Source organism: Scylla paramamosain, chromosome 2 (genome assembly GCF_035594125.1).
Source record: "Scylla paramamosain isolate STU-SP2022 chromosome 2, ASM3559412v1, whole genome shotgun sequence".
NCBI classification, from domain to species: domain Eukaryota; kingdom Metazoa; phylum Arthropoda; class Malacostraca; order Decapoda; family Portunidae; genus Scylla; species Scylla paramamosain.
This window is the reverse complement of record NC_087152.1, coordinates 18,607,501-18,631,237: the sequence shown is the minus strand read 5'-3', so window position 1 is coordinate 18,631,237 and position 23,737 is coordinate 18,607,501. Positions and strand designations below refer to the sequence as shown.

At 45.2% G+C, this 23,737-nt stretch overlaps 1 protein-coding gene across 1 annotated transcript in view; it reads left to right on the top strand.

Annotated features, from left to right (window-relative positions):
- Nucleotides 1-352: 352 nt before the first annotated feature.
- LOC135111436 (titin-like) overlaps nt 353-23,737 on the top strand; it is a 119,251-nt gene continuing 95,866 nt past the window's right edge. Inside the window, 1 exon segment of the mRNA XM_064024728.1 lies at nt 353-425. Coding sequence (XP_063880798.1) covers nt 419-425 — 7 coding nt within the window. The 5' untranslated portion in view covers nt 353-418.

The window sequence follows — 23,737 nt, the reverse complement described above, 5'->3', positions numbered from 1 at the left end:
AAGAGGTAATATTGCTCACACCACGGACGGAATTGCTGCGGTGAATGATTAAAATAGAAGTGGTCATCAGCCATGAGGCGCCTCTCCTGTCCTTTCTTTTCAAACCTGCCGCTGCCTTCCTCTCGAGCATGCGCAGTGAACTAGACTGCTAAATCTCCTTATTTTTTAGTTACCTAACTAATAATAATAACCTGCCAATCAGTCAAATAAGCTGAAAGGTAAAACGTCATAAGTAATAAAATAACATACGCGTTAGGTGTGTCAAATGAAATAATGGTGTATGTAGCTCGGGGAGCGCCAAATATTTGTGCCGCGAAGTTTGGCCATCCATTCGAGGTGTCCCGGATGTTGGTAGAGTCAGTATCTCGTCTGTTGTGGTCGGGGAAGGGTGTATTGTGTTATTCTCTGGTCTTTTCCCATGGAAGGTAAGGATCCTTCTTGATAATTATAATTATAATGAAAATCGATGCGGTAGATCATCGAGAGTGCCATAAAGTGTGTGAAGGTGATGATGATGAAGTGATATTGTGAAAATTTAAATTTTGGGTGACGCCTTCGATCCTTCTGCGAAGGCTGCCGTGTCCAAAGTGGGGAAGAGCAGCGGCGAGGGAGCCTGGGGACTGTGATGGCCTCAGGCTGGCATTTAGGTAGTGAGTACTGCTGTGAGGACGTGGAGTGTATCTGTTGTGTCAGGGGATGTGCATCAGGTAAGAAAGTATGACGTGTGAACAAGCTGGGAGGTGGTCAGGCGGGAGCGGTCGGTATACTCCTCCTCTCACCGAGTCTGGCGACGCACTGAGCTGCCGTGAGCCCTTGATGGCGGGAACCGTTTCCACCACGCCCGCCTTGCCCGCACACATGTGAACGCTGCTGCTCCACACAACACTCCGCTTGGCCTAATTTCCATCACTTCACCTTGGCCACTAATTTGTGCAGGGGCATCGTGCTGTGTTGGCCGTGTCGAGGGCGGAGGTGTTGTGTGCAGGTGAGAGGTGAGCTGTGATGGTGATATGATGGTGAAGGAGGCTGCTGTGTTCATGTGGCTCTCACCCCTGGTGGAGTATCGAGCGTGGTGGCCACCCCGCCAGCCACTCTCCCTCATTGTCTCACCCCGGCCTGCACGGACCAGCATGTGTGTGCACCCTGCTAAATGTTTTAATAAGGGCATGCACGTGCGGGTAAGGCTGGGCTAATTTTATATGGCTCCGTTACACCCATGTTCCTAGATAAAAAACGGTACTTAGTATCTGGTTATGCAAGGATGGATGCGTGAATGGAATTTGGTCCACTAGTTATCATTTATTAATGTGTCGTAGAGCTACAGTTGGGTGCATAATATGTTTACCACAAGCAGATTAGACAGGCTGGGAGGGTGTTTTGTAGGGTTTGCATCTGAGGAAGAGTTAAGGGACAGCTGTGAGTGGAGGGCCTCCCCGCCATCAGTCTGCCTTGCAAAGCAGCTATACTATTGCTGAATTGAACCGTGTGTGTTGATTATGTAAATTTTTTTCTCGAATTTGTTAACTAACCAAACACATATACAGGTTTATGAAGTTGAACATGATTTTCAATGTGCCTTGTGATGCACGTGTGGCGTGTAAACTGGCCCCCACTGAAGAGCATTGCGTGTAACCTTGACTGTGAACGAGATTATTACAGACACAGCAAGGGATGTCATCAGTTTCAGTCATTTGATGGTCAGGCAAGCCTCTCTGCTCTTTCCTGGCTCGTTGGTCCACGTGACGCGTCGTTTACTGGTGACGAAGGGGAGCAAGGGAACAAGGCTTGCGGCATCTAGATTTACTGAGATGGAATTACTTTTTTTTTTTAATTGAGGATCTGAACACACACACACACACACACACACACACACACACACACACACACACATTCACACAGCAGGAAATTTGATCTTGGTGATAACATTGTGATAACATAGGGTGTGAATACTGTTGGGAGAATGAAATGTTTCCAGTTAGATTGTCCAGGAAGCGGAAGGGTTACATCATCTTATTATTTATTGAGGGTCCAGTCTGCCTTGCAGCCAACTACTTGACACCAGTCAGGAGCAGAGTAATAACATGGTGCCTCTTCAAGAGGATGATGCCATGAGACAGGCCGCGCGGAGCGTGAATATTCTCCAGACACATCTCTTTGTGCTCCGTTGGTAAGTTCTAGGTTTATCCGCTTGAGAAATGGGGTTGGGAGGCACGACGCGGCATTACGTTTGTGGGTGACACTGCCTGCCATCAGGGGCTCGTCTGCAACTTATGCGTGTTCTCAACCTAAAGTCCTTTTCATACGACCAGGGAAATGACTCCCAAGGGTTCACACAGCACAAGTTCTATATACTCGCACGTTTGTAGACCCTCTAGGAAGGCAGATGTAGTTAGTAAGTCATGACCCAGGGAATGGTGGAGATATTGCCTCGTCACGGCCGTGCAGGGTGGTGGTGGTGGTGGTGGGTCGCGAAAATGAAACTGCAGCGTCGAGATTCGAGGAAGGAAAGCTTTAGCGAGAATTTGGCGTGAGGGATTATAGCAAGTCGCATCAGACTGGCCTCAGGACGAAAAACGATAGAATGTGACAGGACGGTGAGTGTGAGTGCGGGGAGGTAGGTGGCTTGTGGTACAAGGTGTGGACACATGGCCATCGCGGAACACTGATCTGTAGAGATAATGTTGGTAGCGAGTGTGTATGCCCACGTGTGGTGTTCGTTTGTGTTGAAAATTTAAGCTGAGACACAGTAAGTGTTGAACCGTGATGTGTGATGTGCATGGCTTACATATTGTGGAGAGAGAGAGAGAGAGAGAGAGAGAGAGAGAGAGAGAGGGGGGGTGGAGGGTGAGCGGTATTCAGTTTTGCGAAGTGCCCTGACGCGCGCGAGCACGCTGAAAACCAAAAAGGTTTATTTAGCCTCCTCGGGGCGCGCGCGCACGCACGCACGCACGCACGCACGCACGCACGCACGCACGCACGCGTCACTATTCCTTATCACCTCATGAAGGGACGCGGGCTGACCCGTGTCACCTTCAAGTCTTTGGTGCATCCCTCCGAGCACCGCCATTACCACTTGGTGTCGGTGGGAGCAGGGCTGAGTGACAAGCTCCCTCTCAGCCTGCCCGGCTGTGGATCAGCCTTCAGGCCAGGGTTGCTGGGTGTAAGTAACACTGGTGACCTTTGTCTTGCATTCCACGCCGTTATTAATTAGTCATGTCATCTTGTCTATTCATTATTAAGCCTTTCATGTCGGTAGCTATTTCAAAGGTTATAATATTTCAAAGATAACAAGAAATATGTATTAGATCTTTGTCTTCCTCCGGGCACTTAGTTTTCCTGCATGCTCCACCGTGACCTGCCCCAAATTACTGGTTGGCTGTGTCCAAGATTTTTACCTCACTTGTAAACATTTCGCCTGCACGGTTGTCAGGTACCCAGGTTATGTTTCATAAATTTTGGATGGCCCGCATCCTTGATGACATGAAACTATTCTCGTGCTGTACCTGTCTTATTAATAATAAAAAAGTACCAATTGACCAACCTGCTGCTGTTCCTGCTGTCACCACCACTTAACTGCCGCCGTCGCCGCCGCCGTTGCTGCTGCTGCTGCTGCTGCTGCTGCTGCTGCTGCTGCTATTGTTGCCACTACTACTGCGTACTACTATTTACTGTTGCTGCTGCTTCTTGAGAATGTGAAAGTTATACTTGGCCTCGTATTCTCTGCGTGTGGTAGAATTAAAGAACAGAAAACATTATTACATTCGTATTCATGCGTTTCGCCTTACAAGCATAGCTTGGTGGCTGCCGCCTCCCGGCCAGCCGAGAAGTACGAATGCAGTGTATGGTGTATCTTCTAAAGATAACATTGTGATTAGTAATTGATTGTATAAATTACTGTTGTGCTTATATGCATTCCTCTTACAATCTAGGAAGTAAAAATGCTCAGGAGCCACACATGGACAGCCTACGTGGCGAGGTCCCCCGGTAAGGTTGCCAAAAACACGGCAAGCTGGCGGCAAGCTGCTCACCACGTTATCTAGCTGGGTATTCTTGGTACTTGGAAGTGTTCCCATACATATTAATGCGAAGCTTAAGTTAAGAGTAATGACTAGCTTCAATATGGTAACGGTATCTTGAAGCCAGTGAGGGGCGGCAGCGGAGCAGCAGCACGGAACTGCTCATGGGAGGCAGCCTGACAGACACTCTATCTTTCTGTCTTTCTGTTCGCCGCTCGACTACCCGTGAAATAGTTTTCCTTCCCCTTCACTACCCAAGGGCCACACTGCATGCCTGTCACAGTGCTGCATGTGCCGGGGTCACCGGGGACTAATGGGGCCGTGGGGCACAAGACACCGGGTCCTCCTTTCCAGGCAGACGGGGTGGCTGGCTCAGGCTGGCAGGCGCTGCACGGCGGCGCGGCATGACTCACCTGGCGGGGTTCACGAGGATGGGAACTTGGGCTGAGAAAGGCAGGGACCTTGGAGACAAGAGGTGTGTGTGTGTGTGTGTGTGTGTGTGTGCAGCAAGTGACTGGTATATTTATACTATTCGTATGCATATCTATCTATCTATCTATCTGTAATATATATATATATATATATATATATATATATATATATATATATATATATATATATATATATATATATATATATATATATATATATATATATATTTTTTTTATCTATTCCCTTGTCAGAGGAATGTCATATATGAATCTGAATCGTTGTTGCGGTGCCAGAATAAGAAAAAATATTCAACCTAGCATGTGTCTGAGGATATTACTGTGTTAGTCTGTACGTACACTTGTCTGTTTGTGGATGTCGGTTCAGTGTCTTTACAGTGTGTGTGTGTGTGTGTGTGGTAAAAAGAAACACCCTTACTCTTTCTCGTGTGTTTATGGGATGACTGTGGCTTGGTTAGAGTTTGCGGTCTAATTTTTATAAGGCTTAACATAGTAGTTGTGTAATTATTGTGAGACTTGTAAGAAAGGCAACATTTTTACCTACTTAGTAGTAGTAGTGAGAGCTATTTGGACACTTTCTTGGTATTAATAATAATAATAATAATAATCATAATAATAATAATAATATTATTAATTATTATTATTATTATTATTATTATTATTATTATTATTATTATTATTATTATTATTACACTACTACTACTACTACTACTACTACTACTACTACTACTACTACTACTACTACTACTGTTTCTACTAAACAAACGACATCAACTTTTCGCACAGACGAGTGAGGATTTTGTCTAGATTTATCTAAGGAGAGAGAGAGAGAGAGAGAGAGAGAGAGAGAGAGAGAGAGAGAGAGAGAGAGAGAGAGAGAGAGAGAGAGAGATATCAATGATGTGGAAGGGAAGATATTGGAGCTGAAATGACAAGGATGCAAGTGTCTTACCTCACCTTAACGAGTCACTCATCTGTCTTCTCACCACCTGTGTGTGTGTGTGTGTGTGTGTGTGTGTGTGTGTGTGTGTGTGTGACCCATACTGGTGTCTCAATATCTACCTACTTATACTTATCCTGTCATTCCTTTAGTTGATGTAGTATAAGTCTTTACTACTTCCCTCCATCATCTCTTCTAATCCATTCCTTGTGGCTATATTTATATGGAGGAATATGTCTGTCTGTGTGTGTGTGTGTGTGTGTGTGTGTGTGTGTGTGTGTGTGTGTGTGTGTGTGTGTGTGTGTGTGTGTGTGTGTTTTGTCAGGTGGGGCTCAGGGCTGTGATTTGCCTCCACTCTAATGGTATTGATCAGGTGTCCCTCCCCTTTAAGATGTGGGGGAGGAAGGGAGCAGGGAGAGGGAAGAGGAAAGTAGGGAAGGAGGGAAAGGGCGAACCAGAGAGAGAGAGAGAGAGAGAGAGAGAGAGAGAGAGAGAGAGAGAGAGAGAGAGAGAGAGAGAGAGAGAGGAACATAATAAGCTTGGAAGAAAGGGAATGCGAGTGAGAGGAGAAAGAGGTGGTTGCGTAGTTGATGCATGGAGAGAGAGAGAGAGAGAGAGAGAGAGAGAGAGAGAGAGAGGAGAGAGAGAGAGAGAGAGAGAGAGAGAGAGAGAGATAAGGAGGATGATTAGGAGGAAGAGAACGTGGGAGATGGGAATGGATGAAAGGGAAGTGGCGGAGGATTGGGGCGTGGGGTGCAAGCCTTTTACCCGCCAAGCCGAGGCGAGCTGAGGTGAGTGGGAGCGGGACGGTCGGTCGGTCGGTCGGTCGCTGTGCCGGTCGATACTGCTGCTGGTGGTGGTGGTGCTGGAGCTGGTGGAACCACACAGTACTCTGGCCTTGCAGCAACAGCCCCTGCCCTCCCTCCCAGCACCCTCGTCTGCCTGCCTGCCCGCGCTATCTGCCAGCCAGCCAGCCAGCCCGTCAGCCAGCCCTGCCTCAGCGCTGCTCTTTAAGGAGAACAAACATATCTCTCAAACTCGCTCTTCAACTTAGAAAGACGAGAAATTTCACCCTTTCACTTTACTTTTTGATTGTTTTTTCTCTCTTAGTCATCACCTGCTTTTGTATTCGTAGCTATTTAAAGAACGGTGGTACGATGTGTGTGTGTGTGTGTGTGTGTGTGTGTGTGTGTGTGTGTGTGTATGTCAGTAAGTGACAGCAAACATATATACAGCATAACAGTCTTCCTTCCTTCCTTCCTTCCTTCCTTCCTTCCTTCCTTCCTTCCTTCCTTCCTTCCTTCCTTCCTTCACTCATTTCTTCATTCCTCTACCACATTGTTTTCCAACTCCCAACCGGTGACGCTGCCGAAGTGGGTGCCGGCGGGACTAGCATGGCACTGGACGGGTCTGAATGGATCTTTGGGTACACAGAATAAGACCTTCCCTATGTGCTGCACAGGCCAGGTGTGCGTCAGGTGAATGGGGGAGGTGAGGCAGCCATCTATAATCCCCAACTCATGTCTCGCCACAGTGCCTGCCCATGCTTGCCAATGCTTGCTAGTTCAGTCTTATCTCACCACCTGTCTTATCTCTGTGTCCTTGTTTGTTTGTTTGCCTTTGTCCCCGGCGCCGTGTGTGTTGCTGTCAGAAGGTAATGCATCTCGTCTTTTGTTTGCCTTTCTCGTTACCTTTTATTTTATGATTGATTATTTCCTCGAGTCATTCTGTCTTTGTAATGCATTCGAGTCAAGTTGATATGCTGGTGTTTTATTCTGTGTGTGTGTGTGTGTGTGTGTGTGTGTGTGTGTGTGTGTGTGTGTGTGTGTGTGTTCGTTCGTTCGTTCGTTCGTTCTTACCTAATTGAATTTTTTTTATAGGATTGAATCAGGCAGGCTCGTGGGGCTTCGTGTTCCTTGCCTTGTCTTTTTAATACTCTTCCTTTAAAAATGTGAATATTATTCTCTCTCTCTCTCTCTCTCTCTCTCTCTCTCTCTCTCTCTCTCTCTCTCTCTCTCTCTCTCTCTCTCTCTCTCTCTCTCTCTCACACACACACACACACACACACACACACACACACACACACACACACACACACACACACACACACACACACACACACACACACACACACGTGTTTCCTGGCAAAGTGTGTGTGTGTGCTTACATTACATGCGTGTGTGTATCCTTGCATGCGTGCATTCGTTAAGTTACTCATCGCCACCGCTATCGCCGCCGCCACCACCACCGTCACCACCACCACCACCACACAACACAACCACCACACGTCCAGGTCTGAGTTTGTTAACCGTGAAGTGAAGTCAGAGCAGCAAGTGTGCCAACAAACACCCCATATATCTCGTCAATTGCCAGTAATCCACAGTTTGTTTGCCAAGTAAACCCTGGCGGCCGGACCGTGCACTGTTTGAAACGCCCATTATATACGTGGACTGGGCTATACACGTCCCACGGCCGCACGGTGAGGTTGGCATAGTGACGGCGTTAATGATGTGAGCTAGGTGTAGGAGGCCTGTGCATGGAGTACCGGAGTCTGGGGGTGTTTCAGGGGTGCGCTGGGTGTATTGGCGGTGGCCTGGGTGTGGTGAAAGTCGTCCCTCCCCTGTGCCGTGTTATTGCTTTCGTTCCGCGTGAGTGGCGTCCGTGCAGTCCTGGTGAGGGAGGGGAGAGGTGAGGCCAGACGAGGACTAGTTGTGCTTGTAGTAGTGGTAGTGATCGTTTGTCCACGTGTGACTTATAGGGCTGGTGTTACTAGGGTAGTGTGTGTGTGTGTGTGTGTGTGTGTGTGTGTGTGTGTGTGTGTGTGTGTGTGTGTGTGTGGAGGGGTGGAATTTTGATTGCAGGTATGTAATGGTTGGTAACAATGCCAAGTATTTTACGGGCCGCAATTGTTGTGCATGTCTCCTCACATCAGCACGGGTCCCGCGGGTGGCCGATGTGTGGCGGTAGTGACGGGTGTGACCAGGAGACACAGGTAGTTTAACACGGAATCAATTAGTATTAGTAGGCAGTAAGAGACTGGTGTATTGAGTACATTAAAAGGCTTTCCGTATGGCTGGGTTCCTGCTCGTCATTAGTGTGAGGGGAAGACAGACCTGCAGGATGTAATAGAAGGTAATATTATAAAAAAAAAACTCAAAAATGAGGAGAAAATAAGGATTTTACCCAGCTTCTCCAGTTCAGATGTTGCTCTCCATATACACGCTTCAATCTCTTGACATCTCGCTTAATTTGACAGAATATTTTGTTTTTACGGTAATTCTGGACGACTTCACTATCATACCCAATGCATCACACTCGCCACGCCTCCTTACACACAGGTTTAATGAGGGAATATTTCACTTCACTCTCCTGCACTTAATTAGCCAGGGAAGGTGTGACGTTCCAAGTACTCCATGAATTGTGTATGAGCTAACAACCTGTCATACTAATTGATTTACGACATGCTATTTTTCCTCTTCTGCAATCCCTTTTCGTCTGCGGTGGTGATGGTGGTGGTGGTATAGAGGAGGATAACGAGGGAGTGTTGTAGTGACGAGATGAATGAAGGGTGGGGGCTGAGCATTGTGCTGGGAGGGCGAGGGAGGAGGAGAGAGGTTATAGTAGGTAGTAGTGAGAGGAGGGGAGAAAAAATATTGCCTTTGTGTAGCTGTAGTGGTGGTGTGGTGGAAAGCAGGTCGACTGTTACGGTGACTGAGGCTCCTGTGTGTGTGTATGTATGTGTGTGTGTGTGTCAGCGGGGCAAGAAAATAACTCCATCCCAGCCTTGCTCTGCCTCGATTACCACCACTCCCCTTCCCTCCCCTCGTGTTTTGCTCCCCTTAACCTAGTGACCCGAGAGGCGCCGCGTGGGTGGACCCCTGGCCTGCAGTAAAGATGAGACATGCCGTTCGAGGGAGGCAGCAGTGTCGCCCCTTCATGCTGGACACGGGAGGGGCGCCGCTGGGGGGACCGGGAGGGCTGGCTGCTGGAGGTGTTGCGACAATAGCATCTCATTCCTTATGGAGCCGCTGGAGTGGAGAGGCGAGGAGCAGCTTGTGGGAAAATGTTGTGTGTTGCCTTGTTTTACCTTTGTAGGTGTGAAGTGTGTTAAGGGTGCGGGAGGATAGGTGTGCGTGGCTGGTGTTACTTATATATATATTCGTTCATTCATATATATATCTTTCTATCCGTCTAACTACTTATCTGTTTGTCTGTCTGTCTTTCTGTTTATCTGTATCTATCTATCCATCCATCCATTCATCATCATTTCATCATCACCACCACCTTTCACTTCTGCAAGATGAAGACCTCAACCTTTCTCTTTTCATCTCCGTCAGCTGCCATTCTACACGTCAGGCTATACCCCAGCAACAGTTTATCTCCCCCACCAATAGCTCTCTACTCTAACTGCCTTCTACCACCCCTCGTTTACCATTTTGTTCCTACACCTATCCACCTCTCTCGCCCGTCTGCCCGTCCGTCTCTTCCAGGCCATCCCCCTCAAAACTTATCTGCTCTGTATCTAGTTGTGTGTCTGCCCACCCCTCCTTTGTTACTCTTGTCCATGTGTGTTATATCTTCGTGAGGCGCTGTGACCAGATTCATTTTTGTTTTCTTAATGGTAGGTAAAATGGTGTGGATTTGTGGTGGACGGTCTCTCTCTCTCTCTCTCTCTCTCTCTCTCTCTCTCTCTCTCTCTCTCTCCTCTCTCTCTCTCTCTCTCTCTCTCTCTCTCTCTCTCTCTCTCATCTCTCTCTCTCTCTCTCCTCGCCGCGGTGTTGATAATGATGAGCCAACACTAATGACTGTTCCCGCGTCAACACCACAGTCACGTCAGCGGTCTGTCTCACCGCCACAGCCCCGCCAAGACTCTAACTCGGACGACTCAAGGACATGATACACGAGTAAGGACGTCAGAAAACAAATTATGACGCCAGAGAATTACATAAGAAAACATGTGACGCCAGAACACAAACTACGACGCCAAAGTATTATGTAAGGAAACTGTGACGCCAGAACACAAACTAAGACTGCATGATTTCAACAACATCAGGAAGGCGCGACCCGAGACAGTTTACTACGAATGTTAGACGTAGATGGTACTAGAAAACCGCGCACTGTGACGCAGGAGGATTACAGCATTAGAAAAACGATGACGCCAGTAGATAGGAAACTTGAAGTACGACGACACAAATGGAAACCAGGACACCAGAAAACAAATTACCTGCGACACACCAGGGAAATAATTGAAGAAAAACAAGAAAACGACTTCAGAATATAACGTTGCCAAAGAACTTCGACACTAAAAAAAAAAGGAAAAAAAAAACAGAGAACAGGACGCCAAAGAATTATAACATTAGAAAACCATGACGCCAGAATGTACGCCGGCAGGAAACACACTGTCTCTACGACGCCAGAGGATAAAATGGGACGCCAGAGAGTCCTCGCCGTACAAATGGCGGCGCTTTGTCTCTCTTGTACTACCTTAATTAACTCTTCTCACCTCGCCTTTTTTTTTTCTTTTTCATATTATTTATCTATTTATTTTTATATTCTAAAGAAGCGGCGCCTTATGAGCTTTGTTACCATACAAAACGGTTTCTTAGTCAATCAGTCTGTCAGTGTGTCAGTGAGTGAGCGAATGAGTGAATGAATCAGTCAGTCAGTCAGTCATTCAATCAGTCAGACAGTGTGTGAGTGATTGAGTCGGTCATCCAGTCAGTCAGTCAGTCAGTCAGTCAGTCATTCATTTAGTCAGTCAGTCAGTCATCAGTTAATCAATCAGCCAGCCATCTATTCATTCATTCATCCATTCATTCATTCATCCATTCATTCAGTCAGTCAATTAATTAGTCATCCATCCATTCATTGATTCATTTAGTCAATCTGTCGGTCAGTCAGTCAATTAACCATCCATTCAGTCAGTTATTCAGTCCATCAGTCAAACAATCAGTTATTCAGTCGATCTATCAGTCAGTCAACCATCTTGCTGCCGTCTCTTAAATGCCCTTCGGTAGTTACTTAGGGGTAGGCGGGGGTGGGGGGTGGGAGGGAAGAGTACATTTAATGCCATGCTGGCCAAAGAGGGATTACGCCTAAAATACTAGTTGTTACACACACACATACACACACACACACACACACACACACACACACACACACACACACACACACACTGCCAGTATTTTTAGCTTTCATGCATCAACACTCACTCACTCACTCATTTCTCCTGCAGCTGCCTTTGTATGTGTGAGTAATTCCGTTTTTGATGGAAATGCATGAAAGGGAAAAGCGCTCTCTGTGTGTGTGTGTGTGTGTGTGTGTGTGTGTGTGTGTGTGTGTGTGTGTGTGTCCGTCGTTGATTATTCATCTCGTAGCCCGAATGCATATGTTAAATAGAAAAGAGTAATGATAAATGATAATGAGGGTAAGACATGAATGCTGTTGATTTGTCTTATTACTCTTAACATCTCATCTTACGCTCAAGTTGAACAAACAGCGGAACCTTTATTAATGACCCTGGAGTTTTAAGTGTCTGTCTGGCGAGAGAGAGAGAGAGAGAGAGAGAGAGAGAGAGAGAGAGAGAGAGAGAGAGAGAGAGAGAGAGGTGCTTGTGTTATCGAGTCTTGATGTCCTAGGAAGACTCTTGAAAGTGGATCTCTTTATTGTCTGTCTGTTCCTCTTCTTCTGCTCCTCTTCACCCTACAACTCCTTGGTCCATATTCTCAAGCTTGTCGGCGTCCTGTCTCCTCCTAACATGCTCGAGTTGAGGTTAGTTGAGTTTCCAAGTACATTTTCATGATTGTAGAGATAGGTGGGATAGTTTAACAAGGTCTGCATAATTGATAGGAGGGAAAACACACCGTGGAAAAAAAAAAAGTAAAAAAAAAAAACGCCTGTGTAATTAAATGTGATCTTTGAAAATAATCCTAATGAGAGAACCGTGTTTTAGAATTTGAGTCGTGGTTTTTAGTAAGTCCGTCGTGGGGCCAGACGGTAATGTTCGCCGGACTTGTGTTAGGGCGTGGAAGGTGTTTGGTATGCCTGATCGCTTGTTAGTTTGTTATTCATACACTTGTTAACACCGCACCCTGGCGTATTACGATCAGGGAACCATTCTGTTACGTTTATATTACTTATCTGCTTTTACGTGTTCATGAGTGTCTAGGAGGGGACGAAAAATGTAAGGAAAAAAAAAATATAGGTGATTAAGAACGGTAGCAATGCCCTCCACCTCTCACCCCACCACCAAAAAAAAAGGCGTTCTCAGCTATTAATTTTGTGACGGTATCTATTTGTACGCACTTTGGATTTTATTGTTACATATGTACTTTTTTTCCCAGCCATTTTGATTCTCGTACATAATTTAATTCCCACGCACCACAGCTTACTACTAATAGGGTGCCTCCTTCACCACTACCACCACCACCACCACCACCACACCGTACCTACCTACTCATACCTCCCACCCACCTACCCACTCGCCTCCCTTCTCTTAACTTCCTTGATGTAAAGTTAGGTTGAAGTAACTTAAATTAACTTAACTCCCTCTCGTCCAGCCAAGGTTTGACATGTCTAGGTTAGTTTTTGTTTGAAGTTTTGATGAAAGTTACGCAGAATGAGTCTTGAGATGATGTAATAGAAGGAGTCAGTCTCTCTCTCTCTCTCTCTCTCTCTCTCTCTCTCTCTCTCTCTCTCTCTCTCTCTCTCTCTCTCTCTCTCTCTCTCTCTCTCTCTCTCTCTCTCTGCTGTACCGGTAAGTTTAGTGTTCCGTCAAGCGCCAGACAGTATGATTATAACTGACAGCGTGTGTTTGCATTACGTGACCTTAGCCAGGGTTGTGATCCTTGAGTGTAAAAGAGTACTAAAGAGTGTAGGAGCTTAAATTTGCACTCTCTCTCTCTCTCTCTCTCTCTCTCTCTCTCTCTCTCTCTCTCTCTCTCTCTCTCTCTCTCTCTCTCTCTCTCTCTCTCTCTCTCTCTCTCTCTCTCTCTCTCTCTCTCTGCTTAGTTTTGCTTTGTTGTTGTTGTTGTTGTTGTTGTTGTTGTTGTTGTTGTTGTTGTTGTTGCTACCCACATACGTATTGTAAATTACTACTACTACTACTACTACTACTAATGCTGTTGGGTGATGCGTGTATCAGGTGTGTCTGGGTGTTTGAGTGTGTCTGTGTTAGGTGGCAGTGCTCCTCTTACCATTCTGTGGGAGGGAAGCGTGGTGATGCATATTCCCTGTCACACCTGTCCATCTCACCTGTCTCCCCCGGTGTCCACTCCTCACCCACTCATTCACCTGTCTCTCATCATCCCTTTCTCGCCTCCCTCTCCTCCCCACCTGCCTCCCATCTTTCATTTTACCTGTCTCTCTCTGTCCACTCTTCATCCCACTCCGTCACTTTCCCTCCTCTTCCTCCTCCTCCTCTTCCTCCTCCTCCTCCTCACATGTCTTCTTTTATTCATATTTTTATCCTCCTTCTACCACCTGTCTTTTCTCATCTGCCTTCCATCCATTATTCTTACCTTTATCCTCATCCTCTCTCTTCCTTCTCCCCTCTCCTCTCCTCTCCTCTCCTCTCTTCTCCTGTATCCATTTTGCATGTTTCGGCAGTTCTGCGTATTTTGTCAAGTTGGAATTTCCTGCATATTGTTGGTGTAGTAATTGTTGTATATATAATGGGATAAAAAACATGCGTGTCTCAACCAGCAAGAAGAGTTGAATGATAGCAAGTGTTGTGTTTGTGTAATAAGTAAGGTGAGGAAATATGCTTGTGACGTGCAGCTATGTATGTATGTATGTATGTATGTATGTATGTATGTATGTATGTAAAGCGTTTAGTCAACAAACACTTAAGAACAACACGAGGTTAGACTAGAGAAGCAGACAGACAGGCAAGCAAGCAGATAGATAAACACGTATAGACAGACAGACAGACAGACAGACAGACAGACACATAACGTTAAGGATCACGCCGCCTCCTCTCTACCTTCTGTCTGTCTCCGTCTCCCTCTGTCCATCTGCCCGCATGCTTGTCCGCCTCCCTTGTTTATGTATCCATTCCTCAGTGCATATATACCTGCATGTATGCGTCTGCCTGTCTGTCTGTACCTCGTGCATCTGTCCGTCCGCCTGCCTGTCTGTGTGCCTGTCCTGTCCATCTCCCCGTCCATTTATTCCCATCTCCCTCTACTTACCTGCCTGTCTGCCCGTCCATTTGTCTTTCCGTCCGTCCATCAAAATGTCCTGCCTCCTGCCCTTACCTCGCCTCGCCTCGCCTGCCGCCACCCGCCACCCTGCGCTGTGCTCCGGGCGGGCGTGTTGGGGCCGCATCTGCGTTACGTAATTGTGACCTTGGCAGTGACGAGCGAGGCCGCCACCACCAGGCTGTTACTGGGCCTCGCCGCCTCACTCCTGCTGGTGGTGGTGGTGGTGGTGGTGGTGGTGCAGTGATGGTGGTGGTGATATGGATGCCTCTTTTTGGGGTGATGGGGTGATAGATAGTTATATAGACTGGCAGACAGGTTGTACGTACACACACACACACACACACACACACACACACACACACACACACACACACACACACACACACACACACACACACACACACACACACACGCCAGAGTTTAGTATTCATTACGTTCACTTCTGTTTACGTCTTCCTTTCCTCCTTCTTCTTCTTCTTCTTCTTCTTCTTCTTCTTCTTCTTCTTCTTCTTCTTCTTCTTCTTCTTCTTCTTCTTCGTCTCCTTCCTCCTCCTCCTCCTCCTCCTCCATCGTACCTACGTATCTCTCGTGTCCTCTTTCTTCATTGCATCCACTTTCTTTAAACACTCTCTCTCTCTCTCTCTCTCTCTCTCTCTCTCTCTCTCTCTCTCTCTCTCTCTCTCTCTCTCTCTCTCTCTCTCTCTCTCTCTCTCTCTCTCTCTCTCTCTCTCTCTCTCTCTCTCTCTCTCTCTCTCTCTCTCTCTCTCTCTCTCTCTCTCTCAGGTGTGTTTGTCTTCTCGCTTCCGTAACCTCTTTTCTCCTCCTCCTCCTCCTCCTACTCCTCTCACCTGCCTGCGGTCACCTGAAGTCGTTGCTCTCACGCCCCTTGTGTCTGTTACTCTCTCTAGGCCAGTAAAGTAAGTGCAGAAGTAAGGTGAGAGTAGCTACCTGCTCTTATGCGCTGTGTGTGTGTGTGTGTGTGTGTGTGTGTGTGTGTGTGTGTGTGTGTGTGTGTGTGTGTGTTGTCATGCACTGTTCGTTTTATATATTTTATTTATTTCTTTTTTATATAATCTTTTTATTTGTTTTGATTAGTGTTATTTATTTTGTTGATTTATATGTTCGTTTATTCTTTTTGTTTTGTTTTGTTTTGTTTTGTTTTGTGTATTCTTTTCTTTTTCCTTTTTTTTTTCTTTCAGGTAATACTGTTCGGTAGAAGTTAAGTTATTTTATACCTATGTTTTCTATTTTTTTTTATTTTCTCATCTGTCTGTCTGTCTGTCTGTCTGTCTGTGTCTGTCTGTCTGTCTCTGTCTGTCGGTCGATCTCTTTCTCTGTTTGTCTGTCTGCCTACCTATCTATCTATTTATCTCTCTCTCTCTCTCTCTCTCTCTCTCTCTCTCTCTCTCTCTCTCTCTCTCTCTCTCTCTCTCTCTCTCTCTCTCTCTCTCTCTCTCTCTCTCTCTCTATCTATCTATCTATCTATCTATCTATCTATCTTTATCTATTTGCCTGTGTCTATCTGCCTATCATTGTGTAACTATCTATCTATCTATGTATCATTCTATCTATCTATCTATCTATCAATGTATCTGTCAATCTCTGTATCTCCTTGCTTGTATTCTTTTCCTTTATCGCCCTCAAACATAGACAGATTTCAGTTATTTTCTGTGTTTCTTTCCTCATTCTTTTCTCTCGTTTTATTTACTCCCCCTCTGCTTCCTGGTTTAGATTAAAGAGGTGTGCACTGCTGATATTTGTGTATATATATAATTTTTTTTTTATCTCTTTTCTCTTTTTTTCTTTCATCCAAGTTCTTTTTCTTTGTGAGTGTTTATTCTCTCTCTCTCTCTCTCTCTCTCTCTCTCTGTCTGTGTCTGTGTGTGTGTGTGTGTGTGTGTGAGAGAGAGAGAGAGAGAGAGAGAGAGAGAGAGAGAGAGAGAGAGAGAGAGAGAGAGAGAGAGAGAGAGAGAGAGAGAGAGAGAGAGAGAGAGAGAGAGAGAGAGAGAGAGGCAGGCGTGGAATGAGCGACCTTGAGAGAAGTGTGTGGAGATGAGAAAGAAGGGAGGGAGGGTGGGAGAGGGAGAGAGAGAGAGAGAGAGAGAGAGAGAGAGAGAGAGAGAGAGAGAGAGAGAGAGAGAGAGAGAGGTGGAAGGGGAGAGAGTGGAGGGAGAGGAGGAAGGATTGCCGACTAGAGAGGAGACGAGCCGGTTCATGATCTCTCTCTCTCTCTCTCTCTCTCTCTCTCTCTCTCTCTCTCTCTCTCTCTCTCTCTCTCTCTCTCTCTCTCTCTCTCTCTCTCTGTTTTGTGTATTGTTTTACTGAGCGTTCGTGCTGTAAGAGAGAGAGAGAGAGAGAGAGAGAGAGAGAGAGAGAGAGAGAGAGAGAGAGAGAGAGAGAGAGAGAGAGAGAGAGAGAGGTGCATTGTCTCCAACTTCCTACATTTCTTTTCCTCTTCCTGTCGTTTCAATTATTTTTCGTTATTCTTTTATTCATTTTTATGCATTATTAACATTCACTTTAGTCTTTCCCTTCATCCCTGCCTGCCTGCCTGCCTGCATTCTTCTCTCTCTCTCTCTCTCTCTCTCTCTCTCTCTCTCTCTCTCTCTCTCTCTCTCTCTCTCTCTCTCTCTCTCTCTCTCTCTTTTGGTTTTCGCTTTCCTGTGTTCTGTAAATCTGTTTTTGTTTCACCTCCATTCATGCTTTTCCTGGTACTGATGCATATTGTAGCGGTGCCGGCATTCCTGCTTTGTATTGTTTTGATTTACCGTACAGGAAGAGAGAGAGAGAGAGAGAGAGAGAGAGAGAGAGAGAGAGAGAGAGAGAGAGAATGTGCGTGTGTAGTCTTTCTCTCCCTCGTTTTGCCTGATTTTTAAGTGTCACATTTTTAACTCTCTCTCTCTCTCTCTCTCTCTCTCTCTCTCTCTCTCTCTCTCTCTCTCTCTCTCTCTCTCTGTAAAACTATTCTTTGTTTATTTATTTTGGGTAGTTTGACGCGCGGTTGTTTTATGAGCCAAGTTGTCGCGGTGCTTGAAACCAATTAAACATTCCAATCATCATTTAGTTTATAACTCAAGAGGTTCCTTCTCGGTGATAGATGGCAGGTGTTCCGAGGATCCTTGTTACTTTGGGCCTTACACGAACACCCTCCGTCACGTGGCCGCGCTATCTGGGGCGTCGTGAGGCTACAGGTTGCAAGTCCACAGCAGCATATTGTGTCTCGAATTCTGAAACCTGAAACCCCTTGCTCTCTCAACACGAACATTTTGAAAGCCTCTGACATGATAAGCTGGGGTCTCAACAGTGTTTTTACCGTTATTAATGCTGAAATATTGTTGATCTGTCACTTGAACTGTATAAACTCCCTTAGAAAACCAGTGTAATTTCAACTAAAGCCGTTTTGAAAGTATTGGAGAAGTGGTTGAGGATTCGAGGCCGTGTGATACGTACAGGGTGAAAAGAAGTAGAATCAAGAGCGGAACCCAGCGAGCATTATCACACCATGTTGTCAGTTCACGTTCACTCCAGCTTGGCGGAAAGAGTTTGTTTGGTGTAAAGGAGCAGCAACATGACGGTAATGCCTCGTTCCCCCCCCCCTCTCTCCGCCTGCCCCTCCTTCCGTCCCTCGTCGCATCTTCCTTCCTTCTTTATTATTTTCTTATTTTCTTCACTTTTTTTTTTCTTCCAAGGTCAGTTGAATTCTTCTTTTATTCGTTTCCTCCTTCACCGTCATTCCCTCAAGTTCCCCCCCCCCCCCGCCCTCTCCGGCCTTTCCATCTTTTATTATTTTCCTTTTTCATCCCAACACTCCCTCTTACCGATCATTTTCACATCTCAACCTTTTATTTTTTTTTCCCTCTCCCTCTCTTATTATTTCCTTCCCCGTACCTCCCATCCATCCGGTCGTGGTAACCTGTTTTCCGGCTCCTCACTTCACCTTCCCATCCATTTTCCCATCCTTCCCGCCCCCGAGCAGGTTTTGGGCGTGTGTCAGTATGGAAATGGTAATGGTGGTGGTGGTGGTGGTGGTGGTGGTGACGGTGGTGGTGGTGGTGGTGACGGTGGTGTTTTTATTTAGCGGCTATCAACCATGGGATGTCTTTTTTCCCAAGGCGCGTGTCCTGTTCGTGCAAGGGAGGGTTCCAGGCACGTGGTGGGGCGTGTGCGGCGTGCTGCTGGCCTGGGCGTGGGAATGGTGTGTGTGTGTGTGTGTGTGTGTGTGTGTGTGTGTGTGTGTGTGTGTGTGTGTGTGTGTGTGTGTTATTTTATTTGATTTGATTTTTCCTACTAAACTGTATTTTTTTGCAGCATGAGTGAAGCTTGCTACGTTACGTCTTTAATAATACTGTTACCTGACTTTCTTTTAATTTTTTAAACGGAATTATTTTTATTTATTCATTTTTGCACATTCTTCCGGTGATTTAAATAGTTTATCGGTTACCTCTCTGGAAAGCTGAAGTTTCTATGAACTCTTTGTGTAAACTTTTCCTTAATGATTTCTTGCCGCGTGCTCTCGATAGTGACTGCGTGTGTGTGTGTGTGTGTGTGTGTGTGTGTGTGTGTGTGTGTGTGTGTGTGTGTGTGTGTGTGTGTGTGTGTGTGTGTGTGTGTGTGTGTGTGTGTGTGTGTGTTCAGGTGTGCAGACATATGTAACCAAATGGTGGAGCAGCTGTTATGCATATTAAAGTGTTGACGAACTGGTGACCTCTTGTAATGGAAAGCAAATGTACCTCAGTGAGAAGTGCCCCATGTCTGCTGCTGACGCGGAAGAACAACAATATTAAATCATTCAACATCCCCAGCATTGCCTTATGACCGTTGTGTTGTATCTTAACCCTTTGACTACGATTTGGCACCTCTTTCCTTCATTACTAATCACTGAGACATCTTTACTTATTCTACAGTCACCTCCAAGTTTTAAACTGGGTAGAAATTGCAATATATATTCTTTTCATCCCCTCCTTCCGTGTAGATGCTTACAAATATTTCACGCATTACTTCCGGTGCTGTTAATTGTCTCGTATCGCAGTGAAAGGGTTGATTAACACTATATGCATTTTTTTTTCGTATAGTAAACATGAGGTAGACAATGACACAAACCCAGCCACGTCTTGTGTTTTAATGAGATGTGACTTGACAGGTATTGCGATTTGTTGAGATTCGCGGGTGTGATTTAACGCGGTGACCTTCAATGATTCCTGAAGGTTTGATTAATTGAGGGAACTATTTTAAAACCGCACCTTTTGTTCCCGCGCATTTTTTATTTAATCCTTTTTTTTCTGCTAATGACAACGTATTATTTTTATTTCAGAAAGCCAAGGCAGCTTTATCAAAACGAATTTTAAACAACGCGCACTAAAAATAATGAAAAAAAAAACAACTTTACCAAAACGTTCGATCGTCTTTGTTGTGAGTGTTGCCTTTCGTAAAATAAAATATAACTAAATTTGCACAAAACCAACTTATGAAGGCGAGAAGAAGCCATACCAGTGAACAGGCAGATGAAGAGTGAGGGACCATTATACAGGACACGGACATTTCGCCAATCGGCATTTCCTTCACGTGCACTGCCTCGCCACACGCACGACCAGGAAGAGAGGTGGCAGCGGGAAATGGTTGAGACAGGGCAGTAAGCAAGGCAGCGTGTGAAGACTTAATTGTGTAACCTCCATTTATTTCGTGTGTTTGAGGCGTTCCTTCCGTCTCAACTCCTGTAATCTGCTGCCACTTCTACAAATTCAGGCAGTAGCAGATTGGAGGAAATAAGATTGAAGGTTTTAAAGTACTGTGACCTACTGACAGTCACTATAAAACCTGGCTACTGATAGATTCTCTGCAGATTGGAGGACATAAGATTGAGGGTCTTAAAGTCCTCTGATCTGCTGACAGTCTGACATAACCAGGCAGTTGATAGATTTCATAGTAGATCTGAGGACTCAAGATTGACGGGATATTAAACGCAGAGAACTATAGCGTTGCATATTGCTCCACATGTGAGTAGGACTGTGTTGACGTGACCTATTTGTATTTACGGTGACACGACCATTTTCTGAAACGCTTCTGTGCCGCATCCCCGAGTATTTTTAAAGGCTCTGTTTAAAGTAACGCGGGCTCTTAAGGGCGTTCTTACGGTTTCAGTAACAGATGAACAACATTGCTTCATTATGAGCAGGAGAAGCACTGTTGAGAACTCGGCTAATCATCTCCGTGGGGTTTGCGGACAGTGGTGAGAGAGCAAGGCATTTGAGAACACGGGCCAGTGTGCGGCCTTGCGTGTGTGTTCCTTATGGAAGGGAAAAAATAGGCACGTTTGTTTATGATTAAGGAAAACGTGTCGTACCATTCCCGGCAGCGAGGCTAAAAATATTCCAATCCATATCCTAAGCATTTAGTTTTGTCTGGAAACGCCCGCTCTCTTTTAGCGATCCCCTCATTACGGTGTTATGTAAAATGGTCCAAGGTTATATTTATCCTGCGAGCTATTCTCGGTATTTTAACTGCTGCGTCCTTACACAAACGCGACTCCTTGTGGTCATGAGTGGGTGTTCTTCTTGTTAAACAATATATATATATATATATATATATATATATATATATATATATATATATATATATATATATATATATATATATATATATATATATATATATATATATATATATATATATATATATATATATATATATATATATATTACACTTTATTTGAGAGAGAGAGAGAGAGAGAGAGAGAGAGAGAGAGAGAGAGAGAGAGAGAGAGAGAGAGAGAGAGAGAGAGAGAGAGAGAGAGAATGGTTAACTGTTCTACAACAATAAAAACGTGATCAGCAGAAAAATACTAGTTAAACACCACGACTGACAAGAACAACAATAACAGCAACAACATCATCATCAACAACAACAACAACAACAACAACAACAACAACAACAACAACAGCAGCAGCAGCAGCAGGAGCAACAACAATTACAAAACTTTATATTATAAGATACGTGCCTTCCTCTCTCTCTCTCTCTCTCTCTCTCTCTCTCTCTCTCTCTCTCTCTCTCTCTCTCTCTCTCTCTCTCTCTCTCTCTCTCTCTCTCTCTCTCTCTCTCTCTCTCTCTCTCTCCATGCCCCCCTCGTATCCCGCATTAGGATACGTAAACCATCACTAACAACAACAGTAAAAACAAGGATAGCTATAACACCACCACCACCACCACCACCACCAACGACAACAACAACAACAACAACAACAACAACAACAACAACAACTACTACAACAACATTATCAGCAACACCAGCTTCACCAGTAAGATAAACAACAACAAAGATAACTAACTCAAAAAAAAAAAAAATGTATGGAAACGTGCCTTCCGTCACGCAGCCAGCCAGCCTCCTCTTGTTGCTGCTGCTGTTGTTGTTGTTGTTGTTGTTGTTGTTGTTGTTGTTGTTGAGGCAGTGTCACGTCAGGATGGCACCAGATGGCAGCAAGATCTTTAGTGGACTCGCTTCACTCTGGGACTTTATTGTATAGTGTTTGATTGTCTTATTCTCTCTCTCTCTCTCTCTCTCTCTCTCTCTCTCTCTCTCTCTCTCTCTCTCTCTCTCTCTCTCTCTCTCTCTCTCTCTCGTGAAGGAGGCTGGCCATTAGGTACAAAAAATGAAATTAAAAGAAAAAAAGTAGATGGATGTATCTAATTGTGACTCACAGTAAAAAAAGAAAAAAATAATTGTGAGTAAAAAACAGTCAAAATAAAATAGTACTTACGTATTTCACAACTTCCGCGTTCCGGCACGAGAGAGAGAGAGAGAGAGAGAGAGAGAGAGAGAGAGAGAGAGAGAGAGAGAGAGAGAGAGAATGCAGAAAAAGACAAAAGTAAAATCCACTACCCCAACCCGAGAGAGAGAGAGAGAGAGAGAGAGAGAGAGAGAGAGAGAGAGAGAGAGAGAGAGAGAGAGAGAGAGAGAGTATGCAGAAAAAAAAAACTAAAATCCACCTACCCCAACCTCTCCTCCCCTTCCTACACACACACACACACACACACACACACACACACACACACACACACACACACACACACACACACACACACACACACACACACACACACACACACACCTGGCTGAGTCACCGGTGCAGCATTCACTACCAGGTGTTGTGCACAGTAATGCCTAGCCATCCATATGTGTCGACCCCCGGCGGTGTGCATGCGCGGGTCGGCAGCAACAGCGGTGGCGGTGGTGGTGGTGGTGCGGGGCGTGTTGGTATTCATCCCCGCGCCCTAAGAGGTGTGCGAGTTCCCACGTGTTTCTGAATGGCCGAGGGAGGGTGAGAGGGAAGAGAACTCGCTGTAAGAGTGGGGGAAGTTATGCACGTGGGGAGTTTTGATAGAAGTTTGTTTTGTGATGATTTTTTCGTCTTTTTTTTTTCCCTTGTGTTTATTGTGGGTTTAGCAGTTAATTATATAGACAGGAGGGACCATTGAGAGGACTCGCTGCGGTACTAAGAGTGTGGGGGGAAGTTATGCACCTTGGGGTAGGTTTGATATAAGCTTGTTTTGTTATTATTGTACATTAGAAGACACTACCGCACGGAAAGGGAGTCCTGTCGTGATACTAATAATAAGAAAAGGATGAAGTTATGCAGAGGTATGTAGTAATCAATTTTTCCTTTTATTTATTTATTTTTTTTCTCTCATGTTACGTTAGGAGTGTCACTTACGAAGGGTTAGCAGGTGTGTGTCTTGAGTGACGTAAGGTGGAAGTGTTGGCAGGCTGTGGAGTACGTAGTGTGTGGCAGGTGGGTGTGGCATGTTGATTTAAGATTAGGTATTTAATGATGAGAAAAAAAAAAAAGAAGTGTGTTAACGTGGAAGAAAAGTGAAAATATGTCTGGAGCAAAAGAGGTGAGACATTCATTCATTTTCACAGCACGTTCTTCTTCTTCTTCTTCTTCTTCTTCTTCTTCTTCTTCTTCTTCTTCTTCTTCTTCTTCTTCTTCTTCTTCTTCTTCTTCTTCTTCTTCTTCTTCTTCTTCTTCTTCTTCTTCTTCTTCTTCTTCACACTTGTTTAATTTTCATATTTCTCTCTCTCTCTCTCTCTCTCTCTCTCTCTCTCTCTCTCTCTCTCTCTCTCTCTCTCTCTCT